This window comes from Anomaloglossus baeobatrachus, chromosome 5 (genome assembly GCF_048569485.1).
Source record: "Anomaloglossus baeobatrachus isolate aAnoBae1 chromosome 5, aAnoBae1.hap1, whole genome shotgun sequence".
NCBI lineage: Eukaryota > Metazoa > Chordata > Amphibia > Anura > Aromobatidae > Anomaloglossus > Anomaloglossus baeobatrachus.
Genome location: NC_134357.1, coordinates 528,216,221 through 528,237,598, shown reverse-complemented (window position 1 = coordinate 528,237,598; position 21,378 = coordinate 528,216,221). Strand labels below are relative to the sequence as shown.

General features: G+C 50.5%; 1 protein-coding gene across 1 annotated transcript in view; it reads right to left on the bottom strand.

The window, feature by feature from the left end:
- LOC142312163 (uncharacterized) overlaps positions 1-21,378 on the bottom strand; it is a 196,729-nt gene that overhangs the window by 104,195 nt on the left and 71,156 nt on the right. The window contains exons 12-17 of the mRNA XM_075351065.1: positions 19,915-19,926; positions 16,113-16,262; positions 15,804-15,983; positions 15,598-15,721; positions 15,418-15,515; positions 15,130-15,220 (exon numbers count right to left, since the gene is read on the bottom strand). Coding sequence (XP_075207180.1) covers positions 15,130-15,220; positions 15,418-15,515; positions 15,598-15,721; positions 15,804-15,983; positions 16,113-16,262; positions 19,915-19,926 — 655 coding nt within the window. The remainder of the gene's footprint in view (positions 1-15,129; positions 15,221-15,417; positions 15,516-15,597; positions 15,722-15,803; positions 15,984-16,112; positions 16,263-19,914; positions 19,927-21,378) is intronic.

Here is a 21,378-nt window from a genome sequence, read left to right as displayed (position 1 = left end):
CCTGTGTGGGAAAAGTTTGTATTTACCTTTTTTCTTTCTCCTGTCTTTGCAGCCCGAGGACGTGCTGATGATAACTAAGGGGGAATGTGGCGCCCCTGACTTGGTCAGGCACCACAGAGTATTGCACCCATGCGGGAGCAATGCTTCCAGGTAATCTCCAAAGGCCAGGATGAGGTGCAAACACAAACATATAGTGACCAGGCCTCCCACATCACCAGAGGGGACCCTTGGGTAGCCAGAAGGGGTTAACTTTCAATTCCCAGCTAGGGGTGTGTTCAGGGGCTGGTTGCTAGGAAGCAGGGAAGAGAGAGAGAGGAAGTGAGGGAGTCGAGAGGAAGAAGTTGAAGTGTATGGAGGGGGAGCAGGGAAGCTCCCGTGCAGACAGGTCCTGAGGAGTGCTGTAGCTGAAAGCGGAGGAGAACGGAGTACTGTGGGTCGGCCTGAAGAGCATCCAGAGAAAGAGGGGTGGCTGAGTACGGAGATCCCAGTATCCGAGCACACAAGGGGAACTAGGTCCCCAGAACAGGCAGCAGATCATCCAGAGCTGCTTAACCTACAGGTTGGGGGGGTACTTCATGCCCTCACCACGACTACACAGAGCTTGAGCCAAGCAGCACACCAGGCCCATAAGGGGACAGGGCCAGAAGCCATCCCACCAAGGCCACGCTGCCGGCAGACGAGCCAGAGAGAGGGGAGCAGGGTGGTAACAGCTTCCCTGGAGGGGTCCTACCACGCTTCAAGCAAAGGATCCTCCTAAAACAGAAAGAGTGCAAGGAAGGCGAGTGGACAGCTACCCTCAGAACGGCCTCCTGGAATTCCTGGTTCCACCTGGTTATCACAGTGTCGCCCGGGCATCTCACCGTGACCTCCAAACAGTGAGTAAACACGTTAAAAGACTTCTTGGACTGTGTTTGAGTCATTCTGCGACTTGTGGTACTACAAACCCACACCGGGCCCTGGGGCTTGCCTCACTCTCAGGAGGCTACTATATCCGACTGCACCCACCATCAGCCCCAGGCGTCCCCTAACCTGCAGTGGCGGTCCCCACTGACCGCAATACTGAGAGTGGCGTCACGATCAAAACTGAAGATTCCCTACCTGTGACCAGCACCAGCTACGTGGAGTCCCTGAAGGTATGCACCGATACAACACCTGTGGGGCTTCACACACACATCAGATCTCACACACACACACACACACACACACACACACAATCAGATCTCACACACACACCAGATCTCACACACAAACATCAGATCGCACACACAGTCGGATCGCACACACAGTCGGATCGCACACACAAACATCGAATCACACGCAAACATCAAATCACACACACAAACATCGGATCGCACACACAAACATCGGATCGCACACACATTGGATCGCATACACACTCACCTCATCCAGCGACACCGATCTCTTCTCGTCGGGAGAATCCTGAGAGGCAGTGCGATGCAGCGCGACGAACAGGACCTGCGGCCGGACACGTGACTTGCTCTCATTCCCTGCTGCCGTAAGTGCTGGATGTGATGTGATGTGTGTGTGTCTGTGATCTGCTGTGTGTGTCTGCAATCGGCTGTCTGTGTCTGCGTACGGCTGTGTGTATCTGTGATCGGCTGTGTGTGGCTGTGATCGGATGTGTGTATCTGTGATCGGCTGTGTGTGCCTGTGATCGGATGTGTGTATCTGTGATCGGCTGTGTGTATCTGTGATCGGATGTGTGTATCTGTGATCGGATGTGTGTATCTGTGATCGGATGTGTGTATCTGTGATCGGCTGTGTGTGCCTGTGATCAGATGTGTGTATCTGTGATCGGATGTGTGTATCTGTGATCGGCTGTGTGTGCCTGGGATCGGATGTGTGTATCTGTGATCGGCTGTGTGTGCCTGCGATCGGATGTGTGTATCTGTGATCGGCTGTGTGTGCCTGCGATCGGATGTGTATATCTGTGATCGGCTGTGTGTGCCTGCGATCTGCTGTGTGTGCCTGCGATCTGCTGTGTATATCTGCGATCTGCTGTGTGTGTGTGATCTGCTGTGTGTGTGATCTGCTGTGTGTGATCTGCTGTGTGTGTGTGTGTGATCTGCTGTGTGTGTGATCTGCTGTGTGTGTGATCTGCTGTGTGTGTGATCTGCTGTGTGTGTGATCTGCTGTGTGTGCGATCTGCTGTGTGTGTCAGCGTGTCAGCCAGCAGAAGGGTAGGACAGCATGCAGCACTGACCGGAGATCACAGGGAGGACCTGGGAGCCACGCAGACGTCCTGGTCTGGTGAGTATGAGTCTCCTGGGAAGTGGGGGGGTCTGCTTTTTTGGGGGGTAAACTTACCCCCAACCGTGTTTCTTCAAGAATAAGACCTCCTCCAAAAATAAGCCCTAGTGCTTTTTTGGGGGGCAAAAAAATTATAAGACAGTGTCTTATTTTTCGAAAAACACAGTATATACAAGCTGTATGCTACATGAGGGTGCCTACTGCTTTCTGGCTCTGCACTGTGCTATATACATGCTGTGCTATATACAAGCTGTATGCTACATGAGGGTGCCTATTGCTATCTGGCTCTTCACTGTGCTATATAGAGGCTGTGCTATATACAAGCTGTATGCTACATGAGGGTACCTATTGCTATCTGGCTCTGCACTGTGCTATATACAGGCTGTGCTATATACAAGCTGTATGCTACATGAGGGTTACATGAGGGTGCCTATTGCTATCTGGCTCTGCACTGTGCTATATACAGGCTGTGCTATATACAAGCTGTATGCTACATGAGGGTGCCTATTGCTATCTGGCTCTGCACTGTACTATATACTGTCACGCTCCCCGGGTCCCCTGCGCTGTCCCCCGGCTCACCTGTCACGCGTCCTGGCTCCCCTGCCTCGCTTCCCGGTTCCTTGGTCCGGTCACCGCCGTGCCCCGCTCTCCAGCGTCCATTACCAGCCCGTCCCCGGCGTCCTGGTCCCCGCTCCCGGCGCCCGTCGGCTTCTCAGCCCCAGCCCAGCCCTGCTGCTTCCTCCTCGCAGCTTCCTGCCCTGGCTTCTGGCACTCGGGCCGCGCGCATGCGCATTAGGGCGCGCGGTCATTGACCCTTTCTTAAAGGGCCAGCGTCCATTAACAGGAAATGATGCAAACAGGTACAGGGTATAAAGGGGTTTAATGTCCAAGGGGGCGGGGCCTGATCTTCGTGTTTCCCAAGCTAGGAGTCAGGTCTCCTGGTGTCTATATGATATACTCACCTATCTCTCTTGTAGAGCCGTGCCTGCCTCGCCATCCGGTCCTGCCGAATCCCGAACCCCGAACGCTGTCCATCTGCCATCCTGACAGTCCGTACCATCTCGGATCCCTGCGGTGACCCGTCATCTCGCTCCGAAGGTTCCGGACCCCGCCTGACATCTTCTCGGCTTCCGAACCTGAGCTACGTCACCCGGACTACCTACAGTGACTCCGTGGTCCCAGGGACTTCTCCGTTAAACTCATATGCACGGACTGTTCTGCTGCCTATAGTGCTCCAGCTACCGGACCCCTTACCACCATCTAGGAGTTCGGCCCAGTGGATCCACCTCCTGGGTCTGCCCGTCCACCTGGCTCTGACAGTAAGATCAGGCCATGGATCCCGCTGCAGCACTAGCAGCCGTACAGGAGGAACTCCAACGCCAGCGTGAGACTCAGACCCGCATGCTGCAGTTCATGTCTTCTGTGGACGCCCGCCTGAACACGCTACAAGCAGCAGTTGCGTCTTCAACATCCCGGGCTTCCACTAGTCAAGCCACGGCTCCAGCTCCCATGGCGACTTCTTCAGATACTTCCAGACTTCGTTTGGCCTCACCACCCCGGTACGCCGGAGACCCCAAGACCTGCAGGGGATTCTTAAACCAATGCTCCCTCCATTTCACGCAGCTGCCGCATTTGTTTGCCTCCGACCAAGCCAAGGTCGCCTTCATCATGTCCCATCTAGAGGGTGAGGCACTGGCGTGGATGAACCCCTTGTGGGAGAAGGGGATCCTGTGACCACGAACATCCAAGAGTTCCTGCAGGCATTCCGTGGCACCTTTGATGAGCCCGGACGCGCCTCCGCGTCTGCTTCGTCTCTTCTCCGGTTGCGTCAGGGGACTCTGACGGTGGGTCAGTACGCAGTCCGGTTTCGCACCCTGGCTTCGGAACTCGGCTGGAACAACGAGGCCCTAACCGCCGCCTTCTGGGAAGGATTCTCGGGGCGAATTAAAGATGAGCTGGCGGGTCGTGACGTACCGACCACCCTGGATGCCCTGATTGCCCTAGCGACACGAGTAGACATTCGCTTTCAGGAGCGATCCAAGGAAGTGTCCCGTGAGAGACGTCCGGTACGGCATTCCTCTCCTCCGCAGAAGCCCTCCGTACTTCAGTCATCGACAGCTGGGGCCCCCGTCCACGAGCCCATGCAGATCGACCAAGTGCGGCAATCTGAACAACGTCGAGCAGAGCGGCTCGCCAAGGGTCTCTGCTTTTACTGCGGAGAGGGCACACACCTGCTACGCTCCTGTCCAGAGAGGCCGGGAAACTCCAAAGCCTAGGGTTGGTAGGAGAGGCCACCCTAGGTGCTGGGACTCTCTCAGACCCGGTTACGTGGACTGTGCAAGTGACAACGGGAGAGACGCGGTTCACGGCTGAAGCATACCTCGATTCCGGGGCAGCAGGCAATTTCATCCAGCAGGCCACGGTGGACAAGTACCAGGTGCCTGTTACTCCACTCGACAAGCCCCTAGTGATTGCCTCTGTGGATGGGAGACCCCTCTCTGACACCATCTCCTGGGTCACCAGGCCGGTCGAACTGCGTATCGGTGCCCTGCACACCGAGAACATCGCTCTCTATGTCCTTCCACGCATGTCCCATCAGATCCTGCTGGGACTTCCCTGGTTGCGGACACACGAACCATCAGTCAGCTGGGGCACTGGCGAAATCACCCGATGGGGCTCTTCGTGCCATGAGAAGTGTCTGAAGTCCATACAACCCATCCGACGGCCTCCGGTTCCAGAGAACCTACTGGGACTGCCCTCGGCCTATTGGTCCTTCGCAGACGTCTTTGATAAAAAGGAGTCTGAGGTACTTCCGCCACATCGTCCTTACGATTGTGCCATTGACCTGCTCCCAGGAACAACACCACCTCGAGGACGGATATATCCATTGTCTCCAGCCGAAACAAGGGCCATGTCTACTTACATCACAGAGAGCCTGGCAAGGGGATTCATTCGGAGATCCTCCTCTCCTGCTGGAGCAGGCTTCTTCTTCGTGAAGAAGAAAGAGGGCGACCTACGCCCATGTATAGACTACCGGGGATTGAACCAGATCACCGTGAAAAACAAGTACCCTCTGCCACTCATCCCCGAATTATTTGACCGGCTTAGGGGAGCTCGTGTGTTCACCAAGCTGGATCTTCGGGGTGCTTACAATCTGGTACGCATCCGCTCTGGGGACGAATGGAAGACTGCGTTCAATACTCGCGATGGGCACTATGAATACTGCGTGATGCCCTTCGGCCTGTGTAATGCCCCAGCCGTCTTCCAAGAACTGGTGAACGACGTTTTCCGGGACCTTCTCTACGTCTGTGTGGTAGTGTATCTGGATGACATCCTTGTCTTATCTCCGGACCTCCAGACCCACAGAGAGAACGTACAGCTGGTTCTACAAAGACTGAGAGAGAATCGTCTGTACGCCAAGTACGAGAAGTGTGTCTTTGAGCAGTCCTCTCTCCCCTTCCTGGGGTACATCATCTCTGATACCGGACTGCAGATGGATCCAAAGAAGGTCTCCTCCATTCTCAACTGGCCTCCTCCTTCTGGACTGAAGGCAATCCAACGTTTCCTGGGATTTGCCAACTACTACCGCCAGTTTATCCCTCACTTCTCTGCTCTGACTGCTCCTCTCTCCGCTTTGACCAAGAAGGAGGCTAATCCAAAGGACTGGTCACCTGTGGCCGACGCCGCGTTTTGCTCTCTGAAGCGGGCATTTGCCTCCTCTCCTGTACTCCACCATCCGGAGTTAAACCGCCAGTTCACCTTGGAGGTGGATGCCTCCTCCTCGGGAGCCGGAGCAGTCCTCATGCAGAAGTCATCCTCCGGGAAGATGGTGACTTGCGGTTTCTTCTCCAAGAGCTTCTCTGCGCCTGAACGCAACTACACCATCGGTGACCGAGAGCTCTTGGCAGTCAAACTGGCTCTGGAGGAATGGCGCTACCTTCTGGAAGGAGCAGTGTACCCCGTGATTATTTACACGGACCACAAGAACCTGGAATACCTGAGGTCCGCTCAGCGACTGAACCCACGGCAAGCCAGGTGGTCCTTATTCTTTGCCAGGTTTGATTTCCAGCTCCATTTCCGACCTGCGGACAAGAATGTACGCGCTGATGCCTTGTCCAGGTCTTTCATGCCCATGGAGCAGGAGGAGGAGACTACCCAACCCATCATCTGTCCTAGCAAAATCATTCCGGTGGCCCCTGTCACCCTGGCCCAGATACCGCCCGGGAAGACCTATGTCTCTGAGACTGACAGGCAAAAAGTGTTACACTGGGGCCATGCCTCGAAAACAGCCGGTCATGCTGGTCAGAAGAGAACATGGAGCACGATTGTACGTCACTACTGGTGGCCATCTCTTCGCACGGACGTCGTTGCTTTTGTCTCTGCCTGCTCCTCTTGTGCCAGGAACAAGACGCCCAAACACCTGCCATATGGCCGTCTTCTGCCTCTGCCGATACCCTCAGTTCCATGGCAACACATAGCGATGGACTTTATTACGGACTTGCCATTGTCCTCCGGACACACAGTCATATGGGTCGTGGTGGATCGGTTCTCTAAAATGGCACATTTCATCCCTATGACTGGACTGCCCTCTGCTCAGGAACTCGCGGACGCCTATATACATCACATCTTCCGCTTGCATGGCTTTCCATCACACATCGTATCCGACAGAGGAACTCAGTTCACCTCCCGCTTCTGGAGGGCGCTCTGCAAACATCTGGGAGTGACTCTGGACTTTTCTTCAGCCTACCATCCTCAGTCTAATGGCCAAGTGGAGAGGGTCAATCAAATCTTGACCTCCTTCTTACGACACTACGTCAACGCCCATCACGACGACTGGTCCACGCTTCTTCCTTGGGCGGAATTCTCCCATAACCACCACATCAGTGAGTCGTCCTCCAGCTCTCCCTTCCATGTCGTTTACGGACTTCAGCCCTCCGTCCCATTGCCTATATCCCCTTCTTCGGATGTCCCTGCTGCCGATACTGTAGCCCGTGACTTTGCAACCATTTGGGACTCTGTCAAGGCGTCCCTTGGGCGTGCTTCCCTACGGATGAAGAGACACGCAGACAAGAGACGTCTGGACCCTCCGTGTTTCTCTCCTGGAGATCTAGTCTGGCTTGCTTCCAAGTATGTCCGATTGAAGATACCATCCTACAAGCTGGGTCCTCGCTACATCGGGCCGTTTAAAGTCCTCAACAAGATCAATGAGGTCTCCTACAAGCTACAGCTCCCGGCCACGATGAGGATACCCAATTCCTTCCACGTCTCCCTGCTCAAGCCGGTTGTCCTTGGTCCCTTCTCCGCTGCTGCCAGTTCGGCTCCTCCTCCTATTGCCGATGACGACATCTATGCGGTAAGGGATATCGTGGCCGTGAAAACCGTCCGGGGTCGACAGTTCTTCCTGGTGGACTGGGCAGGGTATGGTCCTGAGGATAGATCCTGGGAGCCCCGGGAGAATGTGGGTACTCCGCTGATCCGTGCCTTCCTGTCCCGGTTGCGGGGAGGGGGGCGTGGGGGGGGGGTACTGTCACGCTCCCCGGGTCCCCTGCGCTGTCCCCCGGCTCACCTGTCACGCGTCCCGGCTCCCCTGCCTCGCTTCCCGGTTCCTTGGTCCGGTCACCGCCGCGCCCCGCTCTCCAGCGTCCATTACCAGCCCGTCCCCGGCGTCCTGGTCCCCGCTCCCGGCGCCCGTCGGCTTCTCAGCCCCAGCCCAGCCCTGCTCCTTCCTCCTCGCAGCTTCCTGCCCTGGCTTCTGGCACTCGGGCCGCGCGCATGCGCATTAGGGCGCGCGCGGTCATTGACCCTTTCTTAAAGGGCCAGCGTCCATTAACAGGAAATGATGCAAACAGGTACAGGGTATAAAGGGGTTTAATGTCCAAGGGGGCGGGGCCTGATCTTCGTGTTTCCCAAGCTAGGAGTCAGGTCTCCTGGTGTCTATATGATATACTCACCTATCTCTCTTGTAGAGCCGTGCCTGCCTCGCCATCCGGTCCTGCCGAATCCCGAACCCCGAACGCTGTCCATCTGCCATCCTGACAGTCCGTACCATCTCGGATCCCTGCGGTGACCAGTCATCTCGCTCCGAAGGTTCCGGACCCCGCCTGACATCTTCTCAGCTTCCGAACCTGAGCTACGTCACCCGGACTACCTACAGTGACTCCGTGGTCCCAGGGACTTCTCCGTTAAACTCATATGCACGGACTGTTCTGCTGCCTATAGTGCTCCAGCTACCGGACCCCTTACCACCATCTAGGAGTTCGGCCCAGTGGATCCACCTCCTGGGTCTGCCCGTCCACCTGGCTCTGACATATACAGGCTGTGGTACTGTGTTTTTCCAAAAATAAGACCTCCCCCCAAAATAAGCCCTAGCAGGGATTTTCAGCATTTTCGGAGAAAGGCTTAAATATAAGCCCTCCCCCGAAAATAAGCCCTAGTCGCGGATCAATAATGAAGTGTCCATGCAGCTAAAAAAAATACAGATACTGCAGGACACTTCATTATAGACAGCGGCACCCGAAAATTACACTCACCCGACACTGAGCGGCAGGACCTGCAGTGATCACACACCTGCACACATCAGATCACACACACACACACACAATCAGATCTCACACAAAAACATCGGATCGCACACACAGTCAGATCGCGCACACAAACATCGGATCACACGCAAACATCAAATCACACACACAAACATCGGATCGCACACACATTGGATCGCATACACACTCACCTCACCGATCTCTTCTCGCCGGGAGAATCCTGAGAGGCAGTGCGGTGCAGCGCGCCGAACAGGACCTGCGGCCGGACACGTGACTTGCTCTCATTCCCTGCTGCCGTAAGTGCTGGATTTGATGTGATGTGTGTGTGTGCGTCTGTGATCTGCTGTGTGTGTCTGCGTACGGCTGTGTGTGTCTGCGTACGGCTGTGTGCATCTGTGATCGGCTGTGTGTGCCTGTGATCGGATGTGTGTATCTGTGATCGGCTGTGTGTGCCTGTGATCGGATGTGTGTATCTGTGATCGGCTGTGTGTGCCTGTGATCGGATGTGTGTATCTGTGATCGGCTGTGTGTGCCTGTGATCAGATGTGTGTATCTGTGATCGGATGTGTGTATCTGTGATCGGCTGTGTGTGCCTGCGATCGGATGTGTATATCTGTCATCGGCTGTGTGTGCCTGCGATCTGCTGTGTGTGCCTGCGATCTGCTGTGTATATCTGCGATCTGCTGTCTGTGTGTGATCTGCTGTGTGTGTGATCTGCTGTGTGTGATCTTCTGTGTGTGTGATCTGCTGTGTGTGCGATCTGCTGTGTGTGCGATCTGCTGTGTGTGTCAGCGTGTCAGCGTGTCAGCCAGCAGAAGGGTAGGACAGCATGCAGCACTGAACGGAGATCACAGGGAGGACCTGGGAGCCACACAGACGTCCTGGTCTGGTGAGTATGAGTCTCCGGGGAAGTGGGGGGGGGTCTGCTTTTTTGGGGGGTAAACTTACCCCCAACCGTGTTTCTTCAAGAATAAGACCTCCTCCAAAAATAAGCCCTAGTGCTTTTTTGGGGGGCAAAAAAAATATAAGAGTGTCTTATTTTTGGAAAAATACGGTATATACAAGCTGTATGCTACATGAGGGTGCCTACTGCTTTCTGGCTCTGCACTGTGCTATATACATGCTGTGTTATATACAAGCTGTATGCTACATGAGGGTGCCTATTGCTATATGGCTCTGCACTGTGCTATATACAGGCTGTGCTATATACAAGATGTATACTACATGAGGGTGCCTATTGCTATCTGGTTCTGCACTGTGCTATATACAGGCTGTTCTATATACAAGCTGTATGCTACATGAGGGTTACATGAGGGTGCCTATTGCTATCTGGCTCTGCAGTGTGCTATATACAGGCTGTTCTATATACAAGCTGTATGCTACATGAGGGTGCCTATTGCTATTTAGCTCTGCACTGTGCTATATACAGGCTGTGCTATATACAAGCTGTATGCTACATGAAGGTGCCTACTGCTATCTGGTTCTGCACTGTGCTATATAGAGGCTGTGCTATATATAAGCTGTATGCTACATGAGGGTTACATGAGGGTGCCTATTGCTATCTGGCTCTGCAGTGTGCTATATACAGGCTGTGCTATATACAAGCTGTATGCTACATGAGGGTGCCTATAGCTATCTGGCTCTGCACTGTGCTATATACAGGCTGTGCTATATACAAGATGTATACTACATGAGGATGCGTAATGCTGTCTGGGTCTGCACTGTACTATATAGGGCTCTGTACTACATGAGGATACCTAATGCTATCTGGCTCTGCACTGTTGCTATATAGGTGCTGTGTACTACATGAGGGTGTCTAATGCTATCTAGCTCTGCACTGTGGTATATACGGGCTGTATACTACATGAGGGTGCCTAATGCTATATGACTCTGCAGTGTACTATATAGGGGCTCTGCACTACATGAGGGTGCTTAATGCTATCTGGCTCTGCAAAGTGGTATATAGGGGTTATATACTACATGAGGGTGCCTAATGCTATCTGGCTCTGTACTGTGGTATATAGGGAATGTATAGTACATGAGGGTGCCTTATGCTATCTGGGTCTGTATTGTGCTATATGTGGGCTGTATACTACATGAGGGTGCCTATTGCTATCTGGGTCTGCATTGTGCTATATGTTGGATGTATACTACATGCAGGTGCCTAATGCTATGTGTGTCTGCATTGTGCTATATGTGGGCTGTATACTACATGAGGATGCCTAATGCTATCTGGGTCTGCATTGTGCTATATGCAGGCTGTATGCTACATGAAGGTGCCTAATGCTATATGGGTCTGCATTGTGCTATATGGGGGCTGCTTAATGTTATATGGAGGCTGCATAGTGCATATGGGGGCTGCATAGTGCATATGGGGGCTACATAGTACTATATGGAGGACAATGGGGGGTCCATAACACAACATGGGGGCTCCATACTACTATACCCCCAGAGTTGTATGTTCCCTCCACCCAGGTGCTGTATACCCCCTCAGAGCTGTATGTCCCCCCATCCCAGTGCTGTATACCCCCGAGAGCTGTATACCCCCAGAGCTGCATGTCACCCCCCACCTCACAGCTGTTTGTCCCCCCACCTCAGAGTCACTGCCCTCCTCTAGAGCTATGCCCCCCATTGCTGTATACCCCTTTCCTCAGTAATATATAACCCCCCAGTAATGTGTATGTCCCCAGCCTCTCTTGTGATGTATATACAGCAGTGTTAGTGTGCTCTATGTGCTGCCATGTCTGTTAGACAAGCCGGGAGGTGAATGTGGAATGGTGTTGCCGGCTTCACAATATTAGAAATATATATACAGGATAAATATATAAAAATAATGTGTGTGTGTGTGTGATGATGTATCTATGTATGTCAGTGTCTAGATTTATGTCTATTTATGTGTTTTTGTGAATTTCTCTTTAAATAAGTATGTGTACGTATGCCTGTATGTGTATGTATCTGTGCATGTCTATGTGTGGATGGGGCCCACTGAGACTCTTTCGCCCAGGGCCCACAAAAACCTGGAGCTGGCCCTGTATGCACCACCACCACATAGGGCTCAGCACACCACACCACATAGGGCTCTGCACCCCCACACACACATCAGGCTTCGCAACCCTCCACACACACACACACACACACACACACACACGTGGCGCTCTGTACCGACCCCCCCCCCACCATCGTTCTGCACCGACCCCCTCCATCGTTCTGTACCGACCCCTACTCCCATAGGGAACACATGTAGGCTACATTCACATGACCGTTCCGTTTTTGCGGTCCGCAAACAACGGTCCGTTTTTTTCACGGATGCATTCGTGTGTCATCAGTGTGACCTCTGTTCCGTACACGGTCCGTGTGTCATCCGTGTGCCTTATGGTTTTTTTTTTTTGCGGACCGCAAAAAACGGAAGCAGCAAGAAAGATAAATAGATGAGTAGATATAGAGATGGATAGACATAGACAGAGAGATAGAGGGATGGATGAATGAATGAATGAACAGAGGGATAGAGAGATAGATAGATAGATAAAGACCTATATAATGTCCCACCCCCCTACATATTCTAAGCTGGCACCCTTTAGTGACTTTCATGTGGCACTAAAGGGTGCTTAGCCTTGTATTTAGCCAAAAAATAAATAAATAATTAAAAAAAAAACGACGTGGGGTCCACCATATCTTTTGTAGCCAGCTAGGATAAAGCAGACGGCTGCAGACCACAGCTGGCAGCTTCACCTTGCCTGGTAATCCACAGAGGGCACCCCCCGCTGTTATTTTAAATTAAATAAATAATTTAAAACAAAAAACATGGGGTCCCCCCCAAATTGGATCACCAGCCAAGGTAAAGCGGACAGCTGTGGTCTGGTATTCTCAGACTAGGGAGGTCCACTGTTATTGGACACTCCCCTGCCTAAAAAATAGCAGGCCGCAGCCGCCCCAGAAGTGGCACATCCATTAGATGTGCCAATCTTGGCGCTTTTCCCCAACTCATCCCATTGTCCTGGTGCGGTGGCAAACGGGGTAATATATGGGGTTGATGCCAGATGTGTAATGTCACCTGGCATCAGGCCCTGGGGTTAGTGATGTCAAGCGTCTATCAGATACCCAACATCACGAACCCAGTCAGTAATAAAAAAAAAAAAAAAAAAATAGACAACAAAAAAGTTTTATTTGAAAAAACACTCCCCAACACATTCCATCTTTCACCAATTTATTGAAAAGAACAATCAAATCCGGGTCTGGCGTAATCCAATAAGGAGGTCCCACGACGATCCATACCATAGTCAATGTCCCAGTCAATGAAGAACATGAAGAATGTTCCCCATTGGCTGGGAGAGTAGTGCAGTGACCTGAGCTAACATCATTTGGTCAGCCCAGGTCACTGCAGGGGATGACGAGCGCTGCTGTAAGGAGGTTAGATGAGATCATTACCTGCTGTGACGATCTCTTGCACTCCTGACGTCAGCGCTGTCACTGACTTCCATTGCCCGCCGCGTTCTCTGCAGTATCGCGGGAGCTCGTGACGTCACGGCTAGTGATAGTCTCGGACCGCCCGCGAGACTTGATGTGAGAACACGGCGGGCATAGAAGGCAGTGACAGCGCTGACGTCAGGAGTGCAGGAGATCGTCACAGCAGGTAATGATCTCATCTAACCTCCTGACAGCAGCGCTCGTCATCCCCGCGGCTGCCCGCACTGCAGTGTGAGAAGCTGCTGATACTGCAGTGCGGGCAGCCACGGGGCTGGCAAGGAGCGGGACACAGACTGCACGGGCAGTGATGAGAAGCAGCACTCTCATCAGTGCTTTCAAATGTATCGGCATCTGTGATGCCGATACATTTGAATGTGCGATCCTGAGCATGGGGGGCCCGGTGCTGGCGGTGACACCGTGGGCAGCCACCGCCAGGCCCCTCCCCTCAGCTCACGGACCCCACAGCAGTGTCAGGGGAGGTTGCGGGGAGAGTACGGGTGCGGGGGAATGTGTGGGAGGGTGCAGGGAAGGGAAGCGGGGACTCCATGCACTGTATTCGCCCAGCAGGGCGGCGACATGCTGTTCCCAGATTTCCATTTCAACATGGTCCTGCCCATGTTGACATGAAATGACCAGAAACAGCAAAATCGCGGCAGGAGTGGTCACATGACTGCTCTGAGCCTGGGGAGAGGGGCTGAGAGCACGGCAGGTAAGTGGTCACTATCTACTTACCTGCCCCAATGTAGCCCAATAGGGAAATAAAAAAAAAAAGTTAAAATAAGCCAGATAACCCCTTTAAATGCCCTCTCACTGGGACTAGGCTAGGGTAGAGACATTGGAGGGTGGCCATCACTAATGTAGTGGACCCTCTGCTCACTAGTTCAGGAACCCGGAGGGGAGTAGCTTGAAACAGGGGAGCAAGGCGATACACTCAGACATTCAGACAGTCACAGTTAGTCAGCAACCAGGAAACAAGTGAGACGCAGGAGGACATGGTCGCTGAGGGGAGAGCTGCCCCATAGCTCCCTCAGGACAGAGCGCACACTTCAGGGTGCAGAGCCTTAGGCTGGTGGGCACTGCAAGTCCCGCCAGCAGAATCCGCCGGGCAGAGGATTTTAAGTCTTCTGACCCACACAGAGTGCCCGGGGCACAGCAGCATATAGAGCCAGGGGTCGTGACCAGAGGGCGGCTCCATCTACGGACTCGCGCTGCCTGCTATATGGGACGGGGAAAAGAAACCATTCCCAGGACTCGGGTCCCAGTGTAGCTTCAAGCCGCAGGGACTCACACAACACGGCGCAGGGAGGAAGAACTCACTGAAAGAAACAATGGTTCTGACCTCCTATCCGGGATTGACTGGAGCCCATGACAGCGGAGTCCAGCATTCCAAAGGCGGTGACATCTCAGTGAGTAAAGAACTTAAACTGCAACCGCTGTGTCGTCTGATCCTTCCCGCACTCCTTCATTAGAGTGGACTACTACTCCCCATATCCTCCCCGGGGCCTAAGCTCTGCCTGTGGAGAGCTATAATATCTGAGCTATGTTATGATCTGCCCCGGAGAAGACCTCCTGTAGCAGGTGGCACAACGAATAACTACTCCCATCATCCCCATCTACCCTTTTTATTGACACCGGGCCAGGCTGCTATGACATTCCAAACTGGCCCGGTGAAGAGTAACCCTCGCCAAGACCCCGTGGGCGCGTCAAACTTAATGAGAATCATACAGTGACCGAGTGGAAAAATAGTGACCACTTGATTGTGACAAGGCCGGACTACATCCCCGATAAAGCAATGACAGGCAGTGACTGAGAAGAACCTGAGACCTCTCTACATTTAGTAGTCGCTACTCACCTGGGCGGTTATCTGTGGGAATCTCCTCATTACTCTGCTCATCACCCCTCACAAATGTCTTTGTAGTATTAATATGGGTCAGACCTTTACCCTGAAACAAATATTGTAAAAGTTACAGACAGGTGGAGAAGTCACATCTATGATCAGCTCTAATCCTGCCATCTCCACCATTCTCATTACACAAGTATAAAACAAATAATACTGGTGGATACAACAAGACTTAGCAGAAGACTTTCACAGCCGTCTACACATCATAGGGAGATTTCATGTCAACTTCTCCCCATCTACCTGATAATCCTGAGGAACATTGGGATCTTCTGGTTTACACTCCTGTGGAAGAAGAGGATGGGGACATCTCTCTGGTGTTGTCCTCTTACTGGATAGAACTAGAAAAATCATATACCGGAACTGAATTCATGTTTACATACAGATAATTATAGGCCGTGTGTATTTAGTCCTGTTTATTACCTAATGATGTGAGTGGCTGGGGAACCTCCATCATGGTGTTATTGTACATTTCTTTGTGTCCTTCCAAATACTCCCACTCCTCCATGGAGAAATAGACTGTGACATCCTCACACCTTATAGGGACCTGACACATACAATGATACCGTCATCCCCCGATCCCTTCATAGCGTTACTGTATAATGTCCCAGCATTCCCAGCAGTGTCACCTCTCCAGTCAGCAGCTCAATCATCTTGTAGGTGAGTTCTAGGATCTTCTGGTCATTGATGTCCTCATGTATCAGGGGGTGAGGTGGAGGCCCCGTGATTTGGCTCGGGGATCTTCCCCATCCCTCAGACACAGGTGCCTGACAGCGCTCACTAGAGGTCTTCTTCACGACTGTGTAATCCTGGTTATGGAGAGACACATTAATAAATCTCACTACAGACATTTCCAGAGTCCTCACCTCTCCAGTTCTGGCCATCTGTTATTCCCACAGATAAGAATGATGCAATGTGACATCATCAGAATCTCTCACCTCTCCAGTAAGCCGGAAGAGGATCTCTAGGGTGAGTTGTAATATCCTCTCCACCATCTTGTCTCTGTTTTTATTCATCCTTGATGGGTCAATCAGGAAAATTCTCTTATATAGAAGATCTCCACTGAGAGGCTCTAATATTGTAGAGACCTGAATGGGAAGAAGATGAGCTGTACAATCATAAAGGAATCTCATAATAATAATAATAATAATAATATTACTGGAGACATTAATGGGAAATATGTTGATGTTGGATTGGTGGCTGTCTGGGGAACTGATGGAGAGAGCAGAGTACAGCACTTGTTCTTGTCAGCCCCTGGCACCTGTGTAACCATCCGTCCTGTGTAATAAAGAGACATGAGGAGCTTGGAACTTATGCTGTAGTGATGAATTGGCAACTAGTGATCATCTATCAATGGTAGGGAAATCCCCTTTATCCCTTTCTAATCTGTCCTTCAAAATAATGAAGTGAGAGCAGTTTATACTTTGAGGCCCTACTAGAAGTTAAAAATAAAAGGAAACTGTTATGGACAAGATTATGAACTATTATGAGTATTAAGAGTTATATGAAGATATCCAAGAACCCAGGATTTAAGATAGGTGTGGTACACAGTTCAAGCTATATATTTGCATTCAAACATCATAAGACTGAAGAGACAGTCTGGACTTTCATGTGACAAGTGAATCATGCTGACTTAGCTTAATATAAATGAGGAAATACATTATACATTACAGTATACATATCTTACAGAATAAGCTATGTTACGGTTTACCCAATAGGAGACGTGGTACGTATTCTTGGCTCCTAGCCATCTAGTTCCTTTAAATGTGTCTTAACTTTCGTAATTAAACCAGTCATATTTTCTATGCAGATCCATGTACATTTCTCTGGTCTGTATGGAAGAATAGTATGCATGCTGCTAACAAATGACTCTTGATTTGGATGCAGACAGGGTTAAGGTAGATGCATAATTAGATTGCATCACTGTAAATTTATGGCCCCCTTAACAAATGGCGCCCAAACGTACCTTAGGATGGAACTTCTGAATGACAGAGGGCCATGCTGACACCTTGATTCGAAAAGGCAACTACACGAGAGGGGAGAATGCGCAGCTCCAAGAGCTGAGAAAATTTCTCTTATCTCACCTCGCAGACCTCATGCGTGTCCTTGCATTTCGAAAGGGGGAGGTTGGGCTGTCCCAGTCTAGACACCTAATGACCGCGATCTCGAATGAGATAAACATCCTAAGTGAACCCACCAAGGTCATTTTTATCTTAATCCGTCTGCATTGTGTTACATGTACTGTGTCTTTGTCTGTTCAGCAGAAGTTTCGTTTTCGAGTTAGCGTTGAAGGAAAATGAGGAAGTTGTTATATACGCTGACTTCTGGTGTGATCCAAGTTATATGGTTATATGTGTAAGTGTGTAATGCAGGCGAGTTCACACACCTGCATGGTATATGTAGTGTTTTTATTGTTATGTCAATCAATGTGTTGGTTCATTATTTTGACTGCCTGGAAGACGGCAAAGAATATAGCAGACCTGTTCGTGGAAAACAAAAAGTTCTGTGCTCCGCTGGCGTTAGAGCAAAAATGAGGAAGTGTTCACGGTATAATTGCAGCGGTTTCTTTGAGTGAAGGGAAAAAAAAAGGGAACTTGTACTTTGTAGAATATAACTGTTTGTGTGGCAGTAAATAGACTGTAATATACACGTATGTGTGACGTGTCATCAATAATCGATAATTGATAAGGCTGAGGGTCCAGGTTCAGAGTTATGGCAAGTGCCTTGATAGTGCCTTGAGAACCCTGACTGTATCCTGGTACGTCTCCCACAGAGAGGAGACGGTAAGGGGGATTTTCTTTAGTTTCTGCTAGTACAGAGTTATGGTGAGTGCCCGGATAGTGCCTTGAGAGCCCTGACTGTATCTGGTGGAATACTGGAATATAATGTGTTTTCCGCGAGCCTAGGTAGGAGGAGCATGAGAGAGAGAATCCTTAACCTTGGCCTTAATCAAAGTTTTTGAGCTTTGGATGGACAGTCCTTATGAGGTGCATGTAGTGTGAACAAATTTTGCTAGTACTCGAAGTATCAACAACAGCTGGTGTATAGTGAGGGTGAGTAATTTCTTACCATCCACATGACACTGGTTTGACATGTGCTCTAGTTCTTCCTGGAAGCGGTAGATGAATCTGTGGTGTTATTGTTGTATGTATAATGTACGCAGTTTCTGGTGTAGAACACCGTAGAAATGTTGAAATTGAAAAAAGAGAAGTGTTAGTTTTCTATTTGAAAATCTGTGAATGAGGTCAAATTAGACCAGCAAGTTTAAGATGAAGGAATCTGTAAGTGACAGAAGGTGAGATGCATGTTGATAAAGAAAATGGAGACTTCTCCCAAGGGGAGAGATTAGATGAGAATTGATTGAAGGTACAGGATGTGATATTGAACGTCAACGAAAGTGAAAGTATTGATATGGTTTGAAGAAATGTAATTCTGAATCTAGTAACTACACTATGTGTATTTTACCTGTCTGTGAAAATGGCTTCTCCAGGCCCATTATTAGAAGCAACGCCCTCCACCCTATAAGCTGTCCCATAGGTTGGACTTGTGTACTGTCTGTGGAGCACTGTGTCCACGTAAGCCCACCCCATTATTTCCTGTCCTGTAGATTTCTTTCTGTCACTCTGTGTTTTGCCCAGCCCTGGGGAGGGGTATGGTAAACGGATATTATGTCAGGGTCTGACAGGAGATAGGGATACGCTGGAGGCTCGGCCCTGACCACCATTAGGTCTACCGTCGAGATGAGGGAGAGCGCAGGGTCCCTAGTCACAGGGTCAGCACAGGGGTCCCTATATAATCCATATTCCCAGTGACAGATTGAATACCTCCTGAATGTAGATGGCACAACCCATGTCCCTCCCTCCCAGGCCTTTTCAGACGCCATTTTTGGTCAACACCTACTTCCTCTTTTAGCGGCCATTTTATCCCAGTCACTACATAGTTCCTATTTTGACGCCATTTTAGTCTAGCCGACACCCAGTTCCCTATTTTTGTTTTCAGCCTCCATCTTAGGACCCATCTTATTGCTGATTCAGCAGAGGCTGCAGAGGAGGGACCTGAAATCCACACTACGTTTTTGGTCATATATGCAGTTGTGCCCCATTGTATTCCCACTAATGAACCTTAATAAAGGACATTGCTGATAGTCCTGTGGAAACTTTTTCCCTTCACTTATGCATATTTGTTTTTGCTGTACCTAGTATACAATTTATTAGACCATATAGACTGCTCACTATTAGTCCTGGTGGACAGTGAATATTTTTCTGCCTATGGCAGTGGCTGCTCAGCCTAGATTTGAGATAATCTCCCTTGTATGTTATCCTGCCTGGTATCTTGCACAAGAGTTCCCTGATGTAGAGGGGGGAGGATCGTGTGGCCCTAATGGAATTTTGATCATCAGGAGTTGGCACATATTAGGGTTTTTGTTGGCAGCACCCAGTAATCCTTTGTGTCTTAGTTAGCAGGGTCTGTCAGGAAATAGGGATACGCTGGAGGCTCGGCCCTGACCACCATTTGGTCTACCGTCGGGATGAGGGAGAGTGTAGGGTCCCCAGTTACAGGGTCAGCACAGGAGAGGCAGAGTAGGCACACTCCACCGCTATTTCTAGTTGTGTACTTGTAGTCGGGGGGCTGCTGCTTGCTAGTTACCAAACACTCTTGTGCTCTTTTTTTCACCGGGGTTTTAGGGGATCTTAGTGTTCTCCTGACCCCAATTTACACCCATTGCTCTTTCTTACAAACCTGGGTATAGTGCTGTGTATCAAGTCTCCGAGAGCCCATATGCAAACAAGTACAGCTGGTAACTCCTGATTACAGAGGGAAGGACCAAGACACCCTCCTTCAAGTGGCAAGACGTATGGAGATGAATCTAACAGCTTACAAGACCACCCCACATACAGATGTGCTGCATTCACAGTCACCTGAAGAGTATCATCACGTTATCTTCAGCCCAGAAATCATTCTGCCTGTTTACCATGGAGGAAGACAGCGGCCCTTTGAATACTACTCAGCCAGATTGAACACCAACTTAAAGCACCAGTTGAAGATCAATGCCCGTATGACATCACTGCTCCCTGATCAAGTCACCAACTCTCGGTGTGCGGTCCTTAATCCTGATACACTTCTCCCTCTTCCAAGGGGGGAGTGTCCCACCTCTGACACCTTGGTGGAAGAGGTAGTAGACTCTGGCATAGCTGAGGCAGAAAACTCTTGATTTGATACAGTGACGGATACACCTTTGGACCCTGACTTAACCCCTTTGCGGATGGATCAAGATGTGCATCAAGAAGACGGTTCCACACGGTTATGGTGGTGGTAGCAGAAAACACTGTGCTGATAGAGCAGTCGCTACCCGCATCCCTGTCTGCAACAGAAGCAGAGGTATGTGCTCTCACTGAAGCCTGCAAGATGGCAGACAACATCTACTCTGTATGGAAGACAAGAGACTTGCTCACTGCCAATGGTACTGTACACCACCATGAGGCCATAGAAAAATTGAAGGAAGCTTTGCTATTGCCAGACAGAGTCGCAGTGAGCAGGGTTGAGGCCTACATTGGAGGAGTCAAGGGAAGCAGTAAGAAATGCCCTCGCTGACAGAACATCCAAAGAAGCCCCAAGACCACTTACCACAGAAACAGTCAGTCAATCTGTGCTTTTTAAATTACCCCAATGTGAAGAAAGGAAAGATGGAAAGTCTTGAGAAAACATTGTCCTGACCCTACAAAAGCAAGTCTCAGAAGAAGAAGAGGACTGAGATACAGTGCTGCTGTGGGCTCCCGGAGACCATAGAAAGTGGCTAGTGACCTGCTTTTACTGCCAGCCAAAGAGAAATGGCAGGCCTTGGACACTGAACTGACCCTACACACCCTATACCAGCCACAGAATAGAGGGAGAGTTGGGATATTGGGCAGTGTAGAAAGCAAGGGCATGAGAGTCTTCCCCTTGCATTGTTCAGTGTCAGACACACCCCAGCAGGGACCACTAAGTTGAGACCCTATCAAATCCTGTTTAGAAGTACCACCAGATACTTTAACTAAACTTGTTGTTTAACTAAACATTTGCCTAATACACGTTCTTGAGTTTTCTCCTCCAGATCAAACCAGATCTAGATCTTTCTCTCTTTCTCTCTCTTTCTTTCTCTCTTCTCAATCCTTCTCTCTCTTCCTCTCTTCTCACTCTCTTTCCTCAATCTTTCTCTCTCTCTTC